General features: G+C 36.3%; 1 protein-coding gene across 1 annotated transcript in view; it reads right to left on the minus strand.

The window, feature by feature from the left end:
* Window positions 1-24,969, minus strand: part of TTN (titin) — a 271,163-nt gene that overhangs the window by 125,877 nt on the left and 120,317 nt on the right. Inside the window, exons 130-157 of the mRNA XM_058549338.1 lie at window positions 24,789-24,872; window positions 24,490-24,573; window positions 23,678-23,758; window positions 23,164-23,379; window positions 22,122-22,199; window positions 21,838-21,912; window positions 21,539-21,631; window positions 20,679-20,756; window positions 20,324-20,482; window positions 20,034-20,117; window positions 19,776-19,853; window positions 19,184-19,267; window positions 18,821-18,904; window positions 18,262-18,345; window positions 17,709-18,053; window positions 16,195-16,269; window positions 15,345-15,419; window positions 14,616-14,717; window positions 13,960-14,037; window positions 12,920-12,988; window positions 12,662-12,745; window positions 12,221-12,517; window positions 11,302-11,382; window positions 10,447-10,524; window positions 3,978-4,061; window positions 3,194-3,277; window positions 2,834-2,917; window positions 34-117 (exon numbers count right to left, since the gene is read on the minus strand). Coding sequence (XP_058405321.1) covers window positions 34-117; window positions 2,834-2,917; window positions 3,194-3,277; window positions 3,978-4,061; window positions 10,447-10,524; window positions 11,302-11,382; window positions 12,221-12,517; window positions 12,662-12,745; window positions 12,920-12,988; window positions 13,960-14,037; window positions 14,616-14,717; window positions 15,345-15,419; window positions 16,195-16,269; window positions 17,709-18,053; window positions 18,262-18,345; window positions 18,821-18,904; window positions 19,184-19,267; window positions 19,776-19,853; window positions 20,034-20,117; window positions 20,324-20,482; window positions 20,679-20,756; window positions 21,539-21,631; window positions 21,838-21,912; window positions 22,122-22,199; window positions 23,164-23,379; window positions 23,678-23,758; window positions 24,490-24,573; window positions 24,789-24,872 — 2,982 coding nt within the window. The remainder of the gene's footprint in view (window positions 1-33; window positions 118-2,833; window positions 2,918-3,193; window positions 3,278-3,977; window positions 4,062-10,446; window positions 10,525-11,301; window positions 11,383-12,220; window positions 12,518-12,661; window positions 12,746-12,919; window positions 12,989-13,959; window positions 14,038-14,615; window positions 14,718-15,344; window positions 15,420-16,194; window positions 16,270-17,708; window positions 18,054-18,261; window positions 18,346-18,820; window positions 18,905-19,183; window positions 19,268-19,775; window positions 19,854-20,033; window positions 20,118-20,323; window positions 20,483-20,678; window positions 20,757-21,538; window positions 21,632-21,837; window positions 21,913-22,121; window positions 22,200-23,163; window positions 23,380-23,677; window positions 23,759-24,489; window positions 24,574-24,788; window positions 24,873-24,969) is intronic.

Raw genomic sequence — 24,969 nt, forward strand, 5'->3', positions numbered from 1 at the left:
TGTCTTTTTAAGCCTAAGATCAGTGACAAATACCTGTAACAGGTGGGACTTCTGGCTCTTTAGGAGGTGCCACAGGCACTTTCTTTTCAGGGACAACTTCCTTGGGAGCCTCAGGCACTTAAAAGATATTAGTAAAATTACATGTTACCGGACCAATAGAACAAAATATTTTCAAGAACAGAAGAGTTATGTCTTCTTAAGTCTAAGGCAAGTGACAAGTACCTGTAACAGGTGGAACTTCTGGCTTTTTAGGGCGTGGCACAGACACTTTCTTTTCAGGGACAACTTCTTTGGGAGCTTCAGGCACTTAAAAGATATTAGTAAAATTACGGTTAGTAGTTATGAGACTGCTAGAACAAAATATTTTCAAGAGTGGAAGAGTCACCTTCTTAAGTTTAAGGTGAGTGATAAGTACCTGTAACAGGTGGGACTTCAGGCTTTTTAGGAGGTGCCACTGGTACTTTCTTTTCAGGGACAATTTCTTGAGGAACTTCAGGCACTTAAAAGATATTAGTAGTTTTACACTTAAGTTAATAAAGAGCATGGACTAAACTGTTTTTTTTTTTGGGGGGGGGGGAGGAAGATCAGCCCTGAGCTAACATCCATGCCAACCCTCCTCTTTTTGCTGAGGAAGACCGGCTCTGAGCTAACATCTATTGCCAATCCTCCTCCTTTTTTCCCCAAAGCCCCAGTAGATAGTTGCATGTCATAGTTGCACATCCTTCTAGTTGTTGTATGTGGGACGCCGCCTCAGCATGGCCAGAGAAGCAGTGCGTCGGTGCGCACCCGGGATCCAAATCCGGGCTGCCAGTAGCGGAGCACGTGCACTTAACCACTAAACCACGGGACTGGCCCCTGGACTAAACTGTTTTTAATAGCAGAAGAGATAGTTCTTTTGCAGAATGAGGTCAGGGCTAACATGTACCTGTGACAGGTGGGGCTTCTGGTTTTTTGGGTGGTGCCTTGGCAAGCTTCTTTTCTGGGACCACTTCTTGGGGAGCCTCAGGCACTTAAAAGATATTAGTAAAATTACATTTAGGAGTTATGAGACCACTAGAACAAAATTTTTTCAAGAGCAGAAGAGTTATGTCTTTTTAAGCCTAAGACCAATGACGAATACCTGTAACATGTGGGACTTCTGGTTTTTTAGGAGGTGCCACAGGCACTTTCTTTTCAGGGACAACTTCCTTGGGAGCCTCAGGCACTTAAAAGATATTAGTAAAATTACATTTAGTAGTGGTGAGAACACTGGAACAAAATATTTTCAAGAGCAGAGGAGTTATGTCTTTTTAAGCCTACAGCCAGTGACAAATACCTTGAACAGGTGGGACTTCTGGCTCTTTAGGAGGTCGCACAGGTACTTTCTTTTCAGGGACAACTTCTTTGGGAGCTTCAGGCACTTAAAAGATATTAGTAAAATTACAGTTAGTAGTTATGAGACCGCTAGAACAAAATATTTTCAAGAGTGGAAGAGTCACCTTCTTAAGTTTAAGGTGAGTGATAAGTACCTGTAACAGGTGGGACTTCAGGCTTTTTAGGAGGTGCCACTGGTACTTTCTTTTCAGGGACAATTTCTTGAGGAACTTCAGGCACTTAAAAGATATTAGTAGTTTTAGGTTGATGAGATCAACGGACTAACAATATTTCCAAGAGAAGAAGAGGTATTTCTTCTGTATAATAAGGACTGGGGTGAAAAATACCTGAAACTGGTAGGGCTTCTGGTTTTTTGGGTGGTGCCTTGGGAACCTTCTTTTCTGGAACAATTTCTTGAGGAACTTCAGGCACTTGAAAGATATTAGTAGTTTAATACTTAAGTTAAGGCAGAGCAACAGACTAAAACTGTTTTCAATAGCAGAAGAGAGGGTTCTTCTGCAGAATGGGGTCGGGGCTAACATGTACCTGTGACAGGTGGGGCTTCTGGTTTTTTGGGTGGTGCCTTGGGAACCTTCTTTTCTGGGACCACTTCTTGGGGAGCCTCAGGCACTTGAAAGATATTAGTAGTTTTACAGTTAGGTTAATGAAGAGCAATGGACTGAAATTATTCTCAAGAATGGAAGAAATATTTCTTCTGCAAAAGGAGGTCAGGGCTAACATGTACCTGTGACAGGTGGTGCTTCTGGTTTTTTGGGTGGAGGCTTGGGAATTATCTTTTTTGGGACAACTTCTTGAGCAGCTTCAGGCACTTGAAAGATATTAGTATTTTTAGAACTTATGAATAGTGAAGGCACATATTATTATGACTGTGAACAGTACAAGACAATATTTTTTCTTCTCTACAGAGCAGTGGGAATAAATACCTTTAGCAGGTGGGGCTTCTGGTTTTTTGGGCACAGCCATAGACACTTTCTTTTCAGGTACAACTTCTTGAGGTGCTTCAGGAACTTTGAAGATATTAGTATCTTTTAGTTAGAAACGATAAAGGGGGAATACCGACGATACATTTACCCAAGCAATATACTTTGTGAGACTGGTGGACCCTCTATACCACTTTTCCCAGCCCTCTGAAACAGGTGACAAACAACATGGAAGGATAAATACCTTTAGGAGGTGGAGCTTCTGGCTTCTTAGGAGGAGCCACGGGCACTTTCTTTTCAGGGACGACTTCCTTCGGCAGCACCTCGGGCACTTCAAAGATATTGGTAATTTGTGTTTAGAAAAGGTGAAAATAATTGATGACTATACCATGTAATCATGCAACAAGATATTTTGCATAACTGCTGACTGTTTTTTTCTTTAGAATTATATCACCTTTATGTAGTTGGATTTATATATATAATATTCGAGATAAAATAGCAGGTGTTTTTCTCCTTGGCATGTATAGCTTTGACATTACCTTCAGGGGGAGGACTTTCTGGTTTGGGAGGAATAGCTTCAGGCACCTTCTTTTCTGGGACAGCTACCTTTGGCACCTCGGGCACTTTAAAGACATTAGCATTTTCATGATTAGATAGAGTAAAGACAAATGAACAGTATCAAACACAGTGACAAGGGGGTGACTACCTTTGACTGGTGGGACTTCTGGCTTTTTAGGAGGCGCTGCAGGCACTTTCTTCTCAGCGACAACTTCCTTGGGAGCCTCAGGCACTTGAAAGATATTAGTAAAATTACATTTAGGAGTTATGAATACCATTAGGACAAAATATTTTCAAGAGAAGAGTTATGTCTTCTTAAGCCTAAGATCAGTGACAAATACCTTTAACAGGTGGGACTTCTGGCTCTTTAGGAGGTGGCACATGCACTTTCTTTTCAGGGACAACTTCCTTGGGAGCCTCGGGCACTTAAAAGATATTAGTAAAATTATATTTAGAAGTTATGAAGACCACTAGAACAAAATATTTTCAAGAGTAGAAGAGTTATGTCTTTTTAAGCCTAAGGTCCATGACAAATACCTGTAACAGGTGGGACTTCTGGCTTTTTAGGAGGCGGCACATGCACTTTCTTTTCAGGGACAACTTCCTTGGGAGCCTTGGGCACTTAAAAGATATTAGTAAAATTAAATTTAGAAGTTACGAAGACCACTAGAACAAAATATTTTCAAGAGTAGAAGAGTTATGTCTTTTTAAGCCTAAGGTCCATGACAAATACCTGTAACAGGTGGGACTTCTGGCTTTTTAGGAGGTGGCACATGCACTTTCTTTTCAGGGACAACTTCCTTGGGAGCCTCGGGCACTTAAAAGATATTAGTAAAATTATATTTAGAAGTTATGAAGACCACTAGAACAAAATATTTTCAAGAGTAGAAGAGTTATGTCTTTTTAAGCCTAAGGTCCATGACAAATACCTGTAACAGGTGGGACTTCTGGCTTTTTAGGAGGTGGCACATGCACTTTCTTTTCAGGGACAACTTCCTTGGGAGCCTCGGGCACTTAAAAGATATTAGTAAAATTATATTTAGAAGTTATGAAGACCACTAGAACAAAATATTTTCAAGAGTAGAAGAGTTATGTCTTTTTAAGCCTAAGGTCCATGACAAATACCTGTAACAGGTGGGACTTCTGGCTTTTTAGGAGGCGGCACATGCACTTTCTTTTCAGGGACAACTTCCTTGGGAGCCTCGGGCACTTGAAAGATATTAGTAGAATTTCATTTAGGAGTTTTGAGACCACTAGAACAAAATATTTTCAAGAGCAGAAGAGTTGTATCTTTTTAAGCCTACTGTCAGTGGCAAATACCTGTAACTGGTGGGACTTCTGGCTTTTTAGGAGGTGCCACAGGCACTTTCTTTTCAGGGACAACTTCCTTGGGAGTCTTGGGCACTTAAAAGATATTAGTAAAATTACATGTAGGCGTTATGAAGACCACCGGAACAAACTATTTTCAAGAGCAGATGAGTTCTCTCTTCTTAAACCTAAGATCCGTGACAAATACCTGTAGCAGGTGGAACTTGTGGCTTTTTAGGGCGTGGCACAGACACTTTCTTTTCAGGGACAACCTCTTTGGGAGCTTCAAGCACTTTGAAGATATTAGTAAATTTACATTTAAGTCACAAGGATCAACACAGACAAGAATCACATTTACACAACAAAAGAACTTTCAAAGCTAGCAAGGTGGTTCTTTCTACTGCCCTCCCTAACCCACCTTAAAGGGATGGTTAGAAATGTACCTTTGACAGGTACAACTTCAGGCTTTTGGGGAACATGCACTTTCTTTTCCAGGATAACTTCTTTGGGGGCCTCAGGCACTTTAAAGATATTAATATTTTTTACATTTAGGAGTTACAAGAATCAGTACAAACAGGAAATACATTTATACAGGAAAAGACATTTTCCCAAATCTCTAAGCTTCCAGCAAGATATACCTTCATCATGAAGGACTTCAGGCTTTTGGTGAGGAACCACGTATGTTTTCTTTTCAGGGACAATTTCTCGGGGAGCTTCGGGCACTTTAAGAAATTAGTATTTCAACATTTAGTGTTATGAAGATCACTAGGAAGAGTAAAATATTTTCAAGACGGCAAGAGCTATTTCCTCTTGAACTTGAGGGCATGGTAACTTGTACCTTTAACTGATGGAGGTTCTCTTTTTTTGGAAGGAACTCTTTTTGCAGGAGCAGCTTCTTGAGGAGCTTCAGGCACTTTAAAGATATTAGTATTTCACATGTAAGAGTTAAAATGATTAATGAAAACAGTAACCACAATAAGTTAGCAAATGTAGCTTTCTAGAAGTCTCTTCTCTGTCCATTCTCCCATTGCCCCACCAATCAACTAAGACGAACGGGGTTAGTAGGATCCTTGAGAAGAGGTGCTCACCCTTCTCCAGCACCTAGCAAGTTCCTGTGAGCCTCCTTACTGTAGGCCCTCCCTACTAAGCGTTTGTTGATTGAGTGCTTTTACTAGGAGGGTTTTCTGTTTTGATAGGAACAGCCACAAATATTTTCTTTTGAGAGGGAATTTCTCGTGGAGCTTCAGGTGCTTTAAAGATATTAGTATATTTACATTTAGGAGTTATGAAGAACATTAGAAATCATCATTTTAAGAGCAGAGGACAGATAATTTTTTCTTCAGTATCTGTTCAGAGGTGACATATACCTTTCATAGGCAGAGGTTCTGGCTCTTTAGGAACATCCTCATATACTTTCATTTCAGGAGCAACTTCTTTCATAGTTTCTGGTACTTGGAAGATATTAGTATTACAATTAGAGGTTAAAGGATTAGTGGAGCCATTAATCACTTTAACTGAACCAAAGTGATTTTTATGGCTACAAGGGTGCTTCCTTCAAGAATTGGATAAGGTATAAAGTCTTGAGGAAAGGAATCAAATCTTATTTGTCTTTGCTTATTATTCCCCAGATCCCTAGAACCATGCACACAGTAGGCATTTATGAAATACATGACGGAAGGAATGATAGAATGAATGATACCTTGAATGGAAGGTGTTTCAATTTCGGGGGGAGTAGCCATGGGTGTTTCCTTTACAGGGACAACTTCTTGAGGTGATTCAGGCACTTTAAAGATATTAATGCATTGTACTTCAGAGCGATGAAGAGCAGTGAAGAGTTTTAGTCATAACTCTACCTACAGGAATGCCCCAGACTGGGAGACCTCCCTGCTCCCTGAATCTGATTCTTGCAGGACAGTATGAATACTTGATTATTAGGAGCTGTTTTTTTGGTCACCTCAGGCACTATCGGTATTAGTAATTTTACTTCTTGGAATGGTAAATGTATAGAAAATTAGACCACGGAAAAATTTTTAAGTGAAAAAATTGGTTTTTTATAACTAATCATGTACTTTTGCTATTAGTTTGAGGAGAACTAAACAGCTCCTTTCTTATCTGGATGGGCTTTATTTTGTACCCTCACCTTAGGTATTTTAAAAAGGCGATTGTTTTTCAAGCATAGGAGAGAGGAAAACAACTAAAAGATTCCAGACTGAGAAAACAATGTCAAAGTGCTAGGTATTCTTTAAATTACAGAATATCATGGGTATTGTGAAGTCGTTATTCTGGATGTTTTAAAACTTTTTCATCTTTTGATTCATCTAAAAATATTCAAAATGGAAAAATGTAGGACTCTTTAAAACTAAAAGACAATGAGAGAAGCAAATAAGTATTCAGGGCGGAACTCGAACTTTAACTGACTTTGGTTTTAACTGCCCATCTTTCTCTACTTTATATGGGACGCTGCCACAGCATGGCTTGCCAAGCGGTGCAACGGTGCGCATCCCGGGATCCGGACCGGCGAACCCTGGGCCGCCGCAGCGGAGCGCGCGCACTTAACCGCTTGCACCACTGGGCCGGCCCCTTTAACTGCCTTGGTTTTAGAAGGCTCTCAGGTGGAGATGATATTACAGATAGAACAGCTCCATAGTGAACTTACTATTTTATTTCATTTAAGTCATAGTTTTCTGAAAATATTTCTATGATATTTAAGTCTTATGAGAGATCAGTTATTTCAAATTTATATGCTTGTTTTTAGTAGTTAAGTTTATTTAGAAAAGCAATTCCAACAGACAGTCCTGGAATTTCATCCTCATGGAGAGTTGAATTACTGACTCAGTCTACAGCCAAGCACCTCTCGTTTGACGGCACTGATTTCTGTTTTAAAGGAGATGGGGTGTGTTGAGCCAATTCAATCTAGTTTCAGGGATATAAATGTTACAAGTGATCTGATGTAGATTTTTTTCTGGCTAGTCTGATTTTTTTTTTAGGGAAACAGTAATAGCTATTTCCTGTTAAAGAATCTATCTGGGCCATATCTGCACATTATATGTATATATATGTTCCCTGGAGGCCTCAGACATAAACTTTATAGCCCAAGCGTCCCCGTGTGTATAAGTTAAAGGTTTTTTACCCTCTCTTTTCTCTTGAATGACTCATGGGACATTTATATACCCAGTTGAACTGCTGCTTTGGGGGATCTACTTCTCTGAAAGGCTTCTTTGGTTGCATCTGGAGCTATAAAGATGTTAGTATTTTTACATGTGTTAAGTACAACTACAATCATGAGATAAGAAGTAGATTTTCTTCTGGCTTGTACCTTTTGGTGGTGGTGTTTTTCTTCTTCTAGCAACAGGAGCTTGTCTCTCTGGATCCCCTTCCTTGAAGACTTCCAACTCTTTAAAGATATTAGTATTTTTTAATTGAGAAGAGGCAAAGACATCAAGATCTGACTTACAAAGAAAGTTAGGTATATTAACAGATATTGTAACTTTAAATTACAAATTTTATTTTTGTTCTAATAGTTTATTTTTGTACATTGTATGAGTGGGACTTGACTTCTTGGGGGCAAGTTACAGATAGTTCCTTGTCTTGGGTATATTAGGTGTTCTAAAGATATCAGTATTTTAGCATTAGAGGTTCTGAGAATCTACACAAAGCACTAAACATATTTTGCAGACTGAAGAGGAAAGATTCTTTTATTTAGATTTTTGTAACCAAGAATTATACCTTCAGTTGGAGGATGCTCTGGAATTTTGGTAACAGCCTCAGGTAACTCCACCTCTGGAAAAACTTCTCTGGTTGTATCAGGCTCTTTAAAGATATTAGTAGGTTTACACTTACAAGTTGTAAAAACAGTAAATTATATAGCATGCAATTTTTGAGTCTGGAAGCTAAAGATATTCATCCAAGTTTGATATTGTTGAAATGTACCTTCAGCTGCTGGTGTTTCTCTCTTTTTAGGAATAGTCACATATATTTTGTCCTCTGGAACAACTTTCTTGGGTGGCTCAGGCACTTAAAAGATATGAGTATAGTTATATTTATAAATGGTGAAGGAAAGTGTTGAGCTTTTAAAACGAGTCAAAAGTAAATTTTCTTCAGATTGGATCATTGGTGTTCTATACCTTTTGCTAGTTTGGTTTTTGTCTTTTGAAGATGAGTCACAAGTACTTCTTCTTCTGAGGCCGATTCTTCAGATACTTCATAAACTTTAAAGATATTAGTATTTACCCAATCAGGGGCATTTCAAGGTGGATGAAGAATAGTATTAAGACAAACATAATACACAATACACATTTATCCCTCAAATTACCAGTAGTTCCTAGACACAAATTAGTGACAGTAACACACTGGCTAGGAACAAGTCTCATGCCCAGTTTTATGATATAGGACTTTCAGCATTTCTTTATGATCATGACGATAAAATTGAGAAATTCACTGGCCATGGACTATATAACTCTTCTGCTTTGTCCACAGAAAGTTACTGGTAAGCCTGTCCTACTGCTCTTAGTTTTTATGGATTTGTTCATAAAGAACAGAGCTGATGCTCAGTTGCACATCAAGAACGCTCCTATTATTTGACCTACTGGAAATTCATGTAAACCCTTTCCTTTTCCAGGAAGCTAGTTATCTATATTTTCAAACCACATTTAGTTTATGGTCTGATAGTTTAATATGAACATCGAACCATTTAGGGATTGGAAGCAGAAAAGAAAAAGAAAAATGATTAAATATTTGGAAAATAAGGCAAATGAAGAAAATAAAGATTTCCCCAGCTTTGAGAAAGGAAGACTGGCTGAAAACAACAACCAAATTCAAGTATACAAAGAGTATTCAAAGGAGGGCATCATCATATATTTTTATCTCAACCTAGTATTATAGGGTGACAAAAAATTGGGTTTAAACAGAGAATTTTTTAGATTAAAATAAATGGAAGAATATCTTGACTACTGGTATTGTTACTATTCAGATTATTGAATAGTATTCTATTCAGAATATTTTGTTATTTAGATTATTTTACTCCTCAGATTATTTAATCATAGTTTCACATGAAGGCCAAAAAAAAAAAATGGCTTGAGAATTCTTTTGAGGTTCCAATGGCCTTGTAAATCTATGGTCATTTGAGGAGCATTGCCAAAATGTTTCCAGTGACTGTTGTGAAGAGTAAAAAATAATAATGGTGGAGCATTTTGATTCTACAAAATCCAATTAAAATATAACTATGAAGTTAAAGTAAGTTACTTCATGGTTTAAGAAAATAAATTGCTTCAAAGCACAAGACATCTGTACACAGAACAGGTTAACAAGACAAGACAATGACAAATTCAACAAGACAAATGACTTTTCTAAAATCAGGCAATGTTATAAGTACAGAACTATTTATTTTTTAAATTGGTGAGGAAATATACCTTGTCTGAGGCAAACAGCCATTCAAATTATTTCATTTTAGCCAAATATTTTTGGCATGTCAGGCTTTTACAAGATATTAGTATATTTACTTTTAAAAGGTATCAAGACACACAAAAATTAAACCAACAAGAACCACCAATTTTTCTACACTCACTGTACGTCGTCATGTCTTCAGAAAAAACTATAGCTGATTTTTCTTCTTGAATACTTTTCTTAGGTACCTCAGGAACTTTAAAGATATTAGTATATTAATAGTTATAAATAACAAATATAAGATATTAAGAATATAAAGAGACAAAATACAAGGATTTAACGTCACATATATTCACTTTAAACTGTGAATAACAAAACATAGTTACTTCACGTTATGATAAGTGTCAGTGTATACCTTTAGCTGGTGGAACTTCAGGTATTTTAGGAACAGCTTCCCGAACTTTTTCTTCTGGAACAATTTTCTTGGGTACTTCAGGTGCTTTAAAGATATTTGTTTATTTTATTTTTAAGAATTTCATAATTGGGTATAAAATATCAAGACACAAAGGGGTATCTAACAAGGAGACTGTCAAAAATTCCAAAATCATAAGTCAACTTAACACACAGTCAATGCTCTCTCTAGATGGGCCTTGTCGATGAGTCCTTGACTTGTCATCTTAGAAACACTTTGCTCTTTGGATATAGCACCATTTTCTATTGTCATTTGGAATATGTTTATTTGTTTCCAGAGCTATTACACAATAGCTTCCAAAATGAATTATTTTAAAAAAAGAAGTTGCGAGGTCAACATTGTTTAATAATTGCTTAAGAAGAGGATCAATACAAACAAATAAAGTGAATAAAAGGAGTTTTATACTAGTAGTGAATCAGTAAAGGCAGGTACCTTTAGCTGGTGGAACTTTGGGCTCTTCAGGAACACGTACTTTTTCTTCTACCACAATTTTCTTGGGTACTTCAGGCACTTTAAAGATAGTAGCAATAATTTCTCTTACTTTTAAACATTCGTAAAGATTTTTAACAAGCAGAGCATAAGAGAAACGTAAACACAGAACAGAACATAGCCACGATATAAAATACAGACATTACAGTAATCAAAATGAGTTGAATTTTGATAACAAATACAACAACAAAAATCCAGGGAAATTTCCCATGTTAGAATCATAAGAAATTGATAAGAATAATTAACAAGACACCTTCAGCTGGTGCTATTTCTACTTGTTTTGGTGGAATAATTGGTACTTTCTCTTCAGTGATAACATTCTTAAATGCTTCAGGGACTTTAAAGATATGAGTATATATTATTTATTAGATATTTTTTATTTCTATTGTGAAAATCAAGAGATTTACAAAAATGAATACAGCAGGGACGTTAAACACATAGTCACTATGTATTTATATTTACTAACTTATTAAAATTTCTAATTAATAGGAAAACATGGATTTATCAATAAGCACATTAGTGAGTATATAATCAAATAGTAGCAAAGAAGGAAACCTGGGTTCACTATTTGGTTAGTAGGGATATTTGCTTTGGGTATTTCAGGTATAACAATAGTGAGTTTCTTTTTTGGTAGAACTTTCTCTGGACTCTCAAACATTTTAAAGATATTAGTTTGTTTTAGAAATTCCAAAAACACAAAACACAGAAGAAAAACATAAAGTAGAATGCAAACTTGTAAAGCAACCAAGATGCTACTGTATTTAAAGTTAGGTAGGTAATTTTTCACCAGTAAAATACCTTTAGCCGGTGGCTCTTTTCGAGGAACAACTTTAGTGGGTGGTTTTTTTGGAGGGACAATTTTCTCAGATATCTCAGGCCCTTCAAAGATATTAGTGTTTTGATTTAGAAAGAACTCTTGAAGTATTGTGGAGCACTACTACTAAAGTTAGTCGAGGGCTCATAAAATGCTGTATCAATTTACATTTTTTGAATTTATAGCACACCTACTTCCAAAAAAGACTTGATTTTGCTAAATTTCATCTATATTATAGATTTACTATGTACACTAAGCACACACAAACATACACACAAATTCCATCATATTACACACATATTATTAACTTGTGCAAGATCTGGAGTGGGATTGCAGAGAATTTATTTGTATTACGGTTTATCTTCAGAATATAGTATTAGAATGCAGGTGCTGTTACTAACACTTCATTTACTTGCTTAATGTTATTTCTCTAATGAAATTATAAAACGGTTGAAGCTTTGGTAAGTAATTATCAGTTTGTGAATAGTTGGCTGAAATGTTAACAAAGCAATAGCTGTTTTGCCTGAACAAGTAAATTCCTCAGTGAACTGAGGAGCTCTTTTGCACTCAACTGATAAGACTGGTCAGTTATTTGGTACCTGTAACAATCACGTAACGTTCTTATTTGGATTAAAAAAAGAATCCACAAATTCATGCAATGATCTCCTTAGATAAGTAGATACCAAATATTACTATCTTGCCTGCTAAAATTATACTCTGTGTGGTTAATCTCTACCCTCTATCAGTCTTTGTATCAAATAGTTTAAACTCATGCTTGAAGCATTTCATGATTTTCCTTGGGAAGTAAGTGGGTTTCTAGTTTTCCAAACTGAGCGTGAAATGTACTTTTATTAGTTAGAGCAAGATATAACAATTCGTAATAGCTGCAGAATTGCCCTATACCTTTAGGTGGAGCTTTGGGTTTTTCATAAACTTCCACTTCTTCAGCCTCTAAAACTTCTATTACCCTATGGACTTGTTCAACTTCGTGGACTTCTTCAAATCTACGTTCTTCTACTTTGGTGAATTCTTCCACTTCGTGGAACTCTTCTTCTTCAAAATATTCTTCCACTTCGTGGAGCTCTTCTTCTTCAAGGGCTGCTTCCACCTGCGCTTCCACTACTTCAAATTCTGCCCTTACTCTCACTGCTTCCTCTTTGTGGAAGGCAACGGATACTTTTTCTTCAAGGACAGTCCTCCCTGAAAGAGCATCTATTTTAAGAGACTTATCTTTTTTAAACACAGAAGAAATAAAGATGTAAATTTAAAATATAATATAAAAACAACTGAAAAAAAGGCTTTCATGCAACCATACATGAAAATCAAAGATTTTTTCAAAAATACCTTTAGCTGGGGGAACAGCTTCTTTTTTAGGCACAGGGACTTTCTTTTCTGGAACTTTCTTTTCTGGGACTTTCTTTTCTGGGACTTTCTTTTGTACTTCGGGCACTTAAAAAATACAGTTTTACTATTTAGGACCATCAAGGGCAAACTTTCATAGACAAAAGACATCAAAAACAATCAAGACAAAGAGACATAAAACATACAAGTCTTAATGAAAAAAGATTAAAAGGAAAGTCAGGTTTAAAAGAGAAAATGTACCTTTGGCTGGAGGTGCCTCCTTTTTCTGAACAGGAACAGGTACTTTTTCCTCAGGAACCTTCTTTGGCACTTTAAAGATATCAGGCATTTCAGTTAGCTGACAATATTCAATAGTAAACATGAAATGAAAACATCAAAAATAGCATCAACATTACAATAATCAAAGTCTAAGAAGTCACGCTGCACTGGTGGACACCAGTATTACAGGCAATAAAGATATTTTCCCAAATCACTCATTTGTGCTAACCATACACTTAGAAGAAGATATGTCTGCCAAGAACCTGTGCTGTTCTATTTTTTTTTACATAGAAAGGATTACCAATATTGGGCCTACTGCTATTTTTAATTTGATGAAGACTTATTTGAAGTGATTACCATCATAGAGTACTTAAGCCTTGACAGAGGCGTCATGTTCTACAGGCACTATTATATCTGCTGAGGATGTCCGCGGTGAGAGGGCCAGCATAATCTTATCTATTAAGAGCACTACTGAAGCATAACCTAATTAGGAAGCAATGAGAAGTAGACGTTTGTAATAACCTTGAATGCTTAGGCCAAATATTACAAAGGGACATGAGGTTCTTTAAAATAGTTATTATCCAAGCATTAGAACGGATTTTTTCCCCTATAAAATAATACAGTAGACATAATTATTATAATAATTATATGAGAAAACCCTAATACATAATGAAATAAAAATCTATGAATGGAATGTGGGGAAGAGGGACCCATTGTTACGTATATAAGTATAGAGAGATATACTATTAACATTAAAATTCTCGGCTATTTAAAATAAGGAACTTCTAGAATAACTCGTACACACACACGCACACACACACACACACACGCACACAATCATCCATTAACATTCCAAAAAAGGATAAAGAAATGGAATGAGTTATATTCTTACTGATCCTTAATCAATTTTATACGTTTGCTATTCAAATGACTCTAAGAAAGCAATGAAAGAAGACATTTTTGTTTTTTAAGAAGAAAATTAATGGGACTTTAAAGATACTATTAACTGGGATTTGCTATACCTTTAGCTGGTGGTGCCTCCACTTTTTTAGGAACAGGAGTAGGTGCTTCAGGTACTGCTTTCTTGACCACTTCAGGCACTTAAAAGATGTTTTATGGACATTTTGAAAAATGACACTCAATGAACAGAATAACACCCATATACCAAAAAAAACCACAAAACATTGATCTATTTAAAAAGGATATTAAATATATGGAGTAGTGACTCGAAAGGTGAGAAAGATATTACTTGGAAATCCTATAAGCAAACATAATCTCAATTATGCAAAAGATTGTCATAGTCTTCAGGAATAATAGGCTAAGAATTATTCTAAAAAGTGAACACCACAAAAATAGACTCTCCCCCCACCTTAATATTGAAGCAAAAATTAAGGATTGAAAACTAGAGAAAATACTACAATAGGGCCTGGCCATAAAAAATTAAAGTGCCAATAACATAAAAGTAATCTCTGATTCTTAACTGTATTGTAGATGCAGTAGAGAAATCTGGGGGGAAAAACAGGACACAAAGCTTCAGGTGCCAGTAATAATTAATCTTTAATTTATCACTGATATGATGTAAGAAAAGTATATTGATGAATATTAGATTTAGACAAATTCTGAGAAAGATTTGGAAGACCAAGTATTTTAAAGGTTCAACTCATAAAAGCAACTGTACCTCTAGGTGGCGCCACCTCTTCCTCTTCAACCTCCTCTACGATAGGCAGTTCTTCTGGGATCTCTTCTTCTTCTGGAATAGGCTCTTCAGGCTCCTCAAACACTTTAAAAAGATTATTATTTTGTCAATTATTTTTATAATTCTTTTGAATATCAGACTGAAGTGATATATCTGAAAAATGAGATCGTCTGATCAGCCTTCAAAATGCATGTGAAAATTCACTAGTCCTTGAAAAAAAATCGTCTGGGTCTTCAAAATATGTTAGGCTCTTCCCAGAATTTTAGAATTGGAAAGGACCTCAGAGAGAACTTAGTTAAAATTATTAGTATTATTTTTAATGGAGATGAGCTTGTTTGAAGTCAAACATTCACTTAGGGGTAGAAGTCAGATTTTCTGTACCAGTTATTCAGGCTTAACTGGAATTTCTCTTGGACAAGTTTATCCCACAACTACCAACCAAGTCATGTGATGAACAATTTGCCATGGCAAACACAGTTTCCCTTCAAAGATTCTCATTAAAATGAAACAAACAACAAGAAAACAGGCTAAGCATGTAAGAAAGGTTTGGTTTCAGTTTGCCTGCCCAATTTCTATTAGGCAAATCATTTCTTTTAGAGTCTGAATATGTTTATTTTCTGGAGAGAAAGGTGCATTTACCTCCTTCAAATATTAGACAATGATACGACAATGATGACTTTGAAAATACTATTTTCTTAGAAAGTCGTCTACCTTCAACTGGTGGAACTTCCTCTTCTTCAGGGAGAACAATTCGTCTTTCTTCCACTTTCTTAGGTACCTCAGGAACTTAAAAGATATTGATCGTTTTAGGTACTTAAAATGCAAGAACCAAGGAAGAGTATATAAAGACCAAGTTTCCCATTTTTCAACGTAAGAGTAAATATCAGAACGCACATGCACAAGATGAAACATTGACGTTTCACAAATTCAGTTAACGAGACAAGAAGAAAGAGGTTTGTGGTTTAAGATTAAGAGTCCGTTAAACAGCTGGTCTACCTTTTACTGCTGGAGCCTCTACTTTTTTAGGAAGAGCAATGGGTACTGCAGGGACTGGTTTCTTAGTTACTTCTGGCTCTTTAAAGATATATGAGTTTAGTATTTTTGTTTTTTAGAAATAGCATACATAGATGTAAATACACAAACACAAAGTGGAAAAATTGACATAGCACAAACATGGGTGCAACAGAATCACAAATGACGACCGTAAATGACAGACCACACAATGCAAACGTTTATGTTGAACATCCTGTGTGGGTAGCATCACAGTTCAACATCGGTGCAGCGAACACATCCTTGTTTTGGGATGATGTACCTTTGGCAGGAGGAGCCACTGCTTTCTTAAGACCAGGAGGAGGCACCTTCTTTACTGGTTCAGGTTTCTTAGGCACCGCAGGCACTTTAAAGATATTATTTTATTTTGTAATTTCAGTTTCACAAACACAGAGACAATGGATACAGCAATAATATAAGTTGTGTTAACAAACAATGAAACAGGACATTTTGACGTTTACAGGTGATGGGAGGAAATGGCAGTGTCTAATTTGCTTGGGAATAGCAGTACCTGTGGCAGGAGGAGCCTCCTCTTTCTTGGGAATGACGACTTTCTTCTCTGGTACTTTCTTCTTAACCTCAGGCACTTTAAAGACATCATTTCATGATAAGAATTGATTGTGAGGGACAAAAAAAGAGCAAACATAAGAAGCCCACACACAGAAAGACCAACATGCAACAGTAACTCAAGATAGGAATGCAAGGCAAGTTGGGAGCCCAAATGTTATATAATTAGGTTTTGTAGAGCAAGGGATCAGCAACCTATTTGAATATCAAAGGGACAGACGCTGTGATTTCATCCATTTAGATTTCACTAGGAATTTATTAAATGATTATCTGTAAAATATTTCTGAATCCTTGAAATCCAATAAAGGATCAGCTTTACCATTTCATTGATTACATGACTGTTTAGCCTAGTGGAGAGGTTATGCTTATTTTAAATACTGATGTCATGACCTTTTGCAGAAAATAATATGGAGCTTTCAGGCATAAATATATTCATTATTCCTGTACTATTAGCTAATTGAATATGTTAAATCTGGAAATTTATGATACTGATATTAGTATCTTCATTTCATAGAAGAGGAACTCCAGGCTCAGATTGGTTAAAGGACTTCCTCACCATAACACAGCAAGGTACAAAGTCAAGGCTAAAACCAAAACCTGCTGGGCTATCATTTATATGTATGTATCTAAAAACATAAGCTATTACTCAGTGTTTTGATGTACACTTGAATCTTTCCTTTTTCTTTTTCATCCTGGTGTTATAAAGGCACTTTATAAATGTTTGAAGGATACAATTTAGGAAGATTTACTCATCATATTTTTCAGATATCTTTTTTTCTGTAGATAATTTAGCTTTGTAGAATATCTATATGAAAATTATGATGTTTAATAAAACAATAGGGAATCAGGTAAAACTTTCGTGGCAGTTTTGGGAAAACATTTCCTTTCATCTTTGTTCTTGAATACTGCTTTGCATCCAATGAAAAGTAGATATCAGTGTTCCTGAACAATTTCAGAAGTAAAAAGGTGACTGTCTATTTTATAAATGTAATTTTTCCTAAAACCCAGTTCCACCATAATTTTTCTAGTGAAGCTACGGAGGAAGAATGTGTATTCACTTTGGGGAGGTGTACCTTTGGGTGGTGGAGGTTCCACTTTTTTAGGAGCGGGAACAGGGACTTTCTTCTCTGGTACAGGTTTCTTGGGCACTTCAGGCACTTAAAAACATTCATTTTAAGACATTTAAAATCACATACACAGTATTGCATATATAACAACAAGACAAGACCACAAGTGATAACATTTCACGTCATGAAATTTGAAAAGACATTCAGATAATATACAACAGACAGACACACAATAATAAGAGCACACATGTCTGGAATGTTTTCTAAGATTTAGATGGTAGACAACATAGAGAGTAAAGCATTATAGATAAAACTGTAGATAAACAAAAAGATGGAAAGGCTGAATTTAACACAAAAGAAGCTTTGCTGACTCTAAGAAGAGCTGCTGTACCTCGTGCAGGTACTGGCACCTTAGGTTTAATTTCTGGAAGAACTTCTTCTTCTTCAGGTACAACTTCTTCTTCTTCAGGTACAAATTCTTCCTCCTCAGGAGGAACTTCCTCTTCCTCTGGAGGAACTTCCTCTTCCTCAGGGGGAACTTCTTCTTCCTCAGGTAGAATTTCCTCTTCCTCAGGTAGAACTTCCTCTTCCTCAGGAGGAACTTCCTCTTCCTCTGGTAGAATTTCCTCTTCCTCAGGTGGAACTTCCTCTTCAGGAGCAATTTCTTCCTCAAATGGAACTTCCTCTTCCCGAAGTAGAGCTACAGGAATCGGAACTGGCTCACGTTTCTTCGGCACTTTAAAGATATTTATTCAATAGTACAAGCATCACTTTTACGTACAGTATTCACAACAAGGAGACAACATAAAAAGCCCATATTCTGTGATCATAGAGCATCAATTGTCGTCAAGGTAAGTGTCATCAAGCATTAATTACAATTAGTGAGGCTGTAAAATATGAGTTAGTTTTCATGTTTGCCCTGCTTCTGTTAGAGATTAATGTACCTTTGGGTGGTGGAGGTTCCACTTTTTTCGGAACAGGTGTTGGTTTCTTTTCTTCTGGGATGAGCTTCTTGGGCACTTCTGGCACTTTAAAGATATTATTTACCTTTAAGAATGTGTTCTTTTATATGTCTTAGAGCAATAGATATGAAAAAGAATCAGGAAATACCTGACTTTTATATTTATATCAAGACAGGCAATTTTTTGTGTGTGTGTGTGTGAGGAAGATCAGCCCTGCGCTAACATCCATGCCAATCCTCCCTTTTGCTGAGGAAGATTAGCCCTGGGCTAACATCCATGCCCATCTTCCTCCACTTCATATGGGACGCCGCCACAGCATGGCCCAACAAGTGGTACATCGGTGCGCGCCTGGGATCTGAACCTGGGCCGCCAGCAGCGGAGCGCATGCATTTAACCGCATGCACTTAACCGCTACGCCACGGGGCCGGCCCCAAGACAGGCAATTTTTTAAAACAGGTTATGTTGTGGGGGAATTTGTATGTAAATATACATAAATGTAAGGTTTTTTTCCTCATGTACTTTAAATGATGAAGGGATGTACCTTTCGCAGGTGGAGCCTCTACTTTCTTAGGAACAGGAACCGGCACCTTCTTCTCAGGCACAGGCTTCTTGGGCACTTCTGGCACTTTAAAGAAATGATTTCGAGAAAAATTTTATACAACATAAAATTTTAAACCACATAAAATTTTGAGTCTAAGCATAGTCTCAAAAGATTAAGATAAGGTAATAAAAGTATGACCAAGGTATTTCAAGAAGCATTTTATCCTTAAAATAAAATCTTTTCTTTTCTACAAAGAAGTAATAAAGAGTTGCATCCCCAAAGAGCACACAATTGAACCAATTAATTTTTTACTCATATGCAAATGTGAAATTAAAAAATTTGCGACACTGCAAGTTCATGTACCTTTGGCAGGTGGAGCTTCCGCCTTTTTAGGCACTGGTACTGGCACTTTCTCCTCTGGTACAGGTTTCTTGGGTACCTCAGGAACTTTAAAGATATCAAATAGGGTTAGTGTCCCATTTTACACCCAGAGATAAGAATCTAGCAATTTCAGGACTTATTTGAACCATCATTGATATTCTAGTGATTTCACCTTAAGATTGAAACTAATAACAGCTACAAAACAAAGGCCAGGAAATACACAAAAATTAAAATAAAAAACACTGAAAAACCACAGACGGGTGATAAAGACAACACACAATGCCTGGTAAATGGTGATTTTGTCCATTTTGGTATTACAATAAGAATCTATTTTACACTAAGAAATTTCCACTAAAGAGGAGGAGCCAACCATTAAGCATCAACATCCTTCGATGGCAAAATTCAGAGATGAATACACAGCAAACGGCTCCTATGGCCAGCCAGTTGGGTGGTCTCTGTCTTGGCACCAATATTATTAATATCATCACGGGGAAAAAACTGATATGGCTCACCAAGTTATACTACATGAGTAAATTATTAATTTATCCCACTAATGGATTATAAAGAGATGTACCTTTAGCTGGTGGAGCCTTCTCTTTTTTAGGAATGGGCACAGGAACTTTTTCCTCTGGCTTCTTAGGAATCTCAGGCACTTTAAAGATATTGTTTATTTGTAAGTTCTAACTACTAGTAACAACACACCCATATAAAGCACAGTTAATGTTTCTAACAACAGATAGCAACACACACAAGGTTTTGAACTCAGAAGACAGTTAACTATTTCTATGCAGATTAAGGCTTTCATATGCCCTTGATATGAATGGTGGTGTACCTTTTGCTGGTGGGGCTTCCTTCTTTTTGGGAACAGGGACAGGTTTCTTCTCTTCCGGAACAGGTTTCTTGGGTACCTCAGGCACTTTAAAGATATTAGTAAGAATTTTGGAAACGTTGCATAAAAGATATAAAATGTGAAAAGCAACTGCAGAAATCATACTTCAGCATCTAAAAGTGTCTGTTTCTAAAATTGGTCATCGGTGCTAATTAACCCCAGAATCTGACCAAATTAGACACCCAGACTCCAAAGATGTTTCTGCGTATCCTTTTGCGGGAGATATAATCTACCTTTGACTGGTACCACTGGTACCACTTCTTCTTCAGTTATGAGTTCCTCTTCTTCGTAAATGTATTCTTCTTCTTCTTCATGATATTCCTCTACTTGGGTTACAACTTCCTCTTCAAACGCTATCTCTTCTGGTTCTCGTCTCTTAGGTACTTCTGGCACTTTAAAGATATTATTTTTAGGTTGGACTTTTTCCAATCACTCAACAAAATTAAGACACATTAGGAACATAGCCATTTGTAACAGAAGAAAGAATAGGCTATATCTTTCCCACAGAAGAACTTCACACATAGAAATGAACATGAATTTTATACCAAAAAAGACGAACACCACATTAAAATGAGTGTTATTAGGTACCTCTAACAGGTGCTTCTACTTCTTTTTTAGGAACAGGCACTTTTTCTTCGGTGACAACCCTTTTGGGCTTCATGGGCACTTGAAATATTAAGTATAAAAAAATTTTATGATCAGAAACGGGCCACCCAGCCAATGCTTGCTTTGTTGTACTTTAAGCAGATAGAATAATTTTGCAAGTGCCTCTCATGTGATAGCTATGCAATTGTTCGTCTATAAGAAACTTTATACGTTCCATGGAAATGATTCTGAACCTCGTTAGGATAAAAACACACAGAAGTACTCAAGTAAGTCTGAGGTAGCAGAGCTCAAATGTGAAACGATGCTAGTGTTCAGGCATCTCTGCTGGTAGGAAATATCTTTTACTGAAAAGCTAATACTTCTGGATAATTATACTTTCTGAAATTGTAGGGAAGTTACTTCACACTTAGTAAGAAGCAGGAAAAAAGTGACTAGACACTGAGTTAGCTTTAACTTTTAATTTTCAAAATGACTTTAGAATGAATAAACAGTTATTGAACTGTGGTGAATATTGTTATATCATTACATCAGTTTACATAAATCAGGAATGTGCCAAAGGGTCACTGATGTTCAGTCCAAACATTCTATTTTATATATATATATAGTAGCCATGTGGCAAGACACGGCCATTGTATAAGACGCTGTGGATATATTTTGAAGTAACTTTTCCTTTTAAAGGTAACATTATCTTCTTATCCTGTATTTACAGATTTTTTACATCCAATATCTTCCTAAAGATTAATCTAAAAGACACACAACAATGAAACAAAGCAAAACATAGCTGCCTTAATTTTAAAAAAGACATTAGAACAGACTACAGTCTGGGAAGGAAATTATTATACCTTTAGCTGGTGGTTCGGTCACCTGCTCTTTTTCGCGTTTGATAACTGAAATGTGTATTTTTTCCTCAACAACTTTCTTTGCTTCTTCAATCACTTTAAAGATATTAATTATTGAAGAGTATTAAAACCAACCACATAAATACCATGTAAATAAAACTACACAAAAAACTGTGACAGGTAAGAATCAGGACCGGAACAGTATGTTCAGCGAAAACCAAGAAGAGCAGACAAGGGAGGAAGCCACGTTTACAGAGCATAGGTCACAGAGGTGGTTTGGTAGTTATCACTCTGCAATGTACCTTTGGGGGGCGCAGGTTTGAGTTTCTTAGCAATGGGCACTGGCGCTTTTGCTTCAGGCACAGCTTTCTCCAGCACTTTAAAATAGCAATATTAACAGATGTAAAAACCTGAACCAGCTGTCTCAAGAGTAGTAAGAACAAAACGTTAAGAAATAACAGGTGCAACATAATATTCCCGCAGACACACACGATTTGTACACTGCCACTTCAACATGCACTTGCAGTATGACAGACATGTAAGAAACACAGGTCTCTTAGAACTGGTAATATTTTGTTCACCCTACCTTTTGTTGGTGGGGCCTTTGGTTTTGTGGGAACTGGTTCTTCTGGGACAGGCTTGACTGGGATAGGCTTCTCCGGTTCTTCAAAAGTACATACAGGGTATTTAATGTTAGACTTTAGAACACAAGTAAAAGATGACATTTCTTAAATGGACTTAAAGAATTAAAATAATCTACCTTTTATCTACAGAGTACCCATAGCCTTTAGAGGGGAATGAGAATCAGATGTCCAAGGAGAATAAGGTCTAAAAGACCTAAACAAGCTTACAGTGCCCTTCCCTCCTTGCTATTTACTTAAATTAGGTACTTGTAACTCTCTCCTACATAATAAAATTCTCGTTCCATTTCAGGTAGACAAAACCGAGGTTAAAACTCCTCTCTCTATAACATTGGTTTTTAATGCTATCTGTAAAACTACATAGACTATTCTCAAAGGTAGGCTATGAAACATCAGAAATTAAGTGAAATAATATTGATTCATTTCAAAATTCCAAAAGGAACTTATTCTTTGAGTAAAATAAATAAATTCTTTGGAACCAAAATTATATGCCTGCAAATTCATCTTCATGAGATAAAACACAACTGCTTGTGTTAGCCTTCTTCTCTGTCTTTACTTCTGAGGAGTCTTTGTCAAGTTTTGACAATGGAAAGCCTGAGAGTACAGTATGTTCTCAATAGCCTAGCATGCTTGATAATAACAAGCTTCAGAATGAGAAATGTCCAGAAATTTTTGATCATGTATTAGAATGATCACGAGCATTTGCAGATCAACTCCTAACCTTTTTGAGAAAGAAACTTAGTGACATTTGCTATTTTATGCATAAACAAAAATGAGGGGGGAATAGATTATTCTGAAAATCAAAGCCTAACAGTAACCTTAGATTTATAGGGATTTTTTTCTAGAGGTTATCCGGGAAAAAAATTCTGAATTTGCCAAATGAAACAAAGTTCTTTCCAAATTTCTTTGGGCAGCCCAAATTTTATCCTAGTCTAATGGAATTTGCACGTATTTAACGTGGCTTCAGGTCTGCAGTTTTGCTCATACCTGTGACATATTCTTCATGTTCTTTATACTCTTCATAATGTTCAACTTCACGTTCCTCATATTCATCATATTGATCATACTCTTCTGTGGGTTCATACTCCTCAAATTCTTTATAATCATATTCTTCATATTCTTCATATTCCTCTTCCTGTTGTACTGAAACAGTTTCTTCTTCTCGGGCATAAGACCATTCTTTCTCTTCTGTTACAGTTACTTCTAGAATAATAGTGACAACAGGCAACATTTTACTTGAAGCCCATTTAGGGATGAGAGTGACAATGTGATTTCATTCCTCTGTGATGGTCTCAGGCGCTGGTCATGGGAGACTCTGGCTGTTTTTTGCTGGGCAAGGTATTACAGAGAGTACATTTGCCATATATGATTCCAAATGTTAGATTCCCTGTCTTTAGTCAACAATAAGCCAATAAACAATAGGAGCCAAATTAGGAACCAGCAGGCAAAGTACTGTATAGTTTTGTGCTTCATTTTATTATTCACTCAAAGCACAACATACCTTTAGTGAGTTGAGGTTCTCTCTTTGCAACTTCAATGGATACCTTTTCTTCTTTAACAGCTCTTTTCCTGAATTCAGCCACTTTAAAAAGAGTAATTATTAAAAGTGAATTGAAAGATTCTGAATACATATACGTTAAAAGAAAATTGTGTACGAACAATCCAAGGACAAAGATGACTTATAATCACACCCCTTGTTTAAATTTTTCATTTAAATGGCAAGAAAAATCAATAGACTTGGAAAGAAACAAGGTCTAATAAACATATGAATACTTTTTTCTAAGCTACTTAATGCTTCAAACACATTGAATAACTTTAGGAAGATCAAGTAGTATTTATAAGAGAGTTAAAAAAAGACAACTAGACAGCAGGAACGATGACTATCAAACAAGCATTAGACAGAAACTTGTGTAACAAATAGTAAATCACCTTAATTCTAAGGTATTTTCATAAGCTCTATTAGCACAATGTAGAAAATTCAGGATTTAAAAAATTTTAAGTTTCGTCAAGGATTGCCACACAAAACAAGCATTTTGACAGATGAATCTAGCATACAGACAAATAAAGACATATTAGAAGACAAGCACATTTTAAGGAAATCATGTTTGTGGGGAGCTTTACTGTTTTTAGAAAAGAAAGGAGAAAGTACTTGCTGGTATCAGATACGTGTAGTTTTGAAGTGATATGAAATAGCATATGCACATTACTTACTTTATAATACATATTTAAATTATTTTCTCTAGGCATCCCAATTCCACGACATTAGTTTCGATATCTACATGCTTATCTTGATTTTTGAAAAAGTTGCTATACCTTTTGTTGGTGGCTCCTCCTCTTTTCTAGGTTTGAGTTTTGGAAGCTTTTCTTCCGGAACAGCTCTCTTGGGTTCTTCTGGCACTTTAAAGACAGATTTCACTTTAAAGAATTGTTTCCCTCATTCAAACCACAAAAAGGCAGGCGTGTAATAGTAACTCAAACATAAAAGACTTGACATTTTCATTATTTCAAACATAAAACAACAATGATAACAAAAACCAACACCCATAGCCAGTGTATTTGGTGAAGAGAATAGGGTAGGTACAACGTTCTGTGGGTTGAAAAGCCCCGTGTACCTTTTGCTCTTGGAGGCTCCTCTTTTTTAGTTACAGCAACATGAACTTTTTCTTCCTGGGTAATTTGCATGTGCCTCTCAGCCACTTGAAAGATAATTTTAGGGTTAGGGAGTTATATTACTTAAAGTGGAATTTTAAAAATATATTAGCCAGAAAGTACTGTGATTTTAGAATATAACCA

This window comes from Diceros bicornis, chromosome 10 (genome assembly GCF_020826845.1).
Source record: "Diceros bicornis minor isolate mBicDic1 chromosome 10, mDicBic1.mat.cur, whole genome shotgun sequence".
Lineage (NCBI taxonomy): Eukaryota > Metazoa > Chordata > Mammalia > Perissodactyla > Rhinocerotidae > Diceros > Diceros bicornis.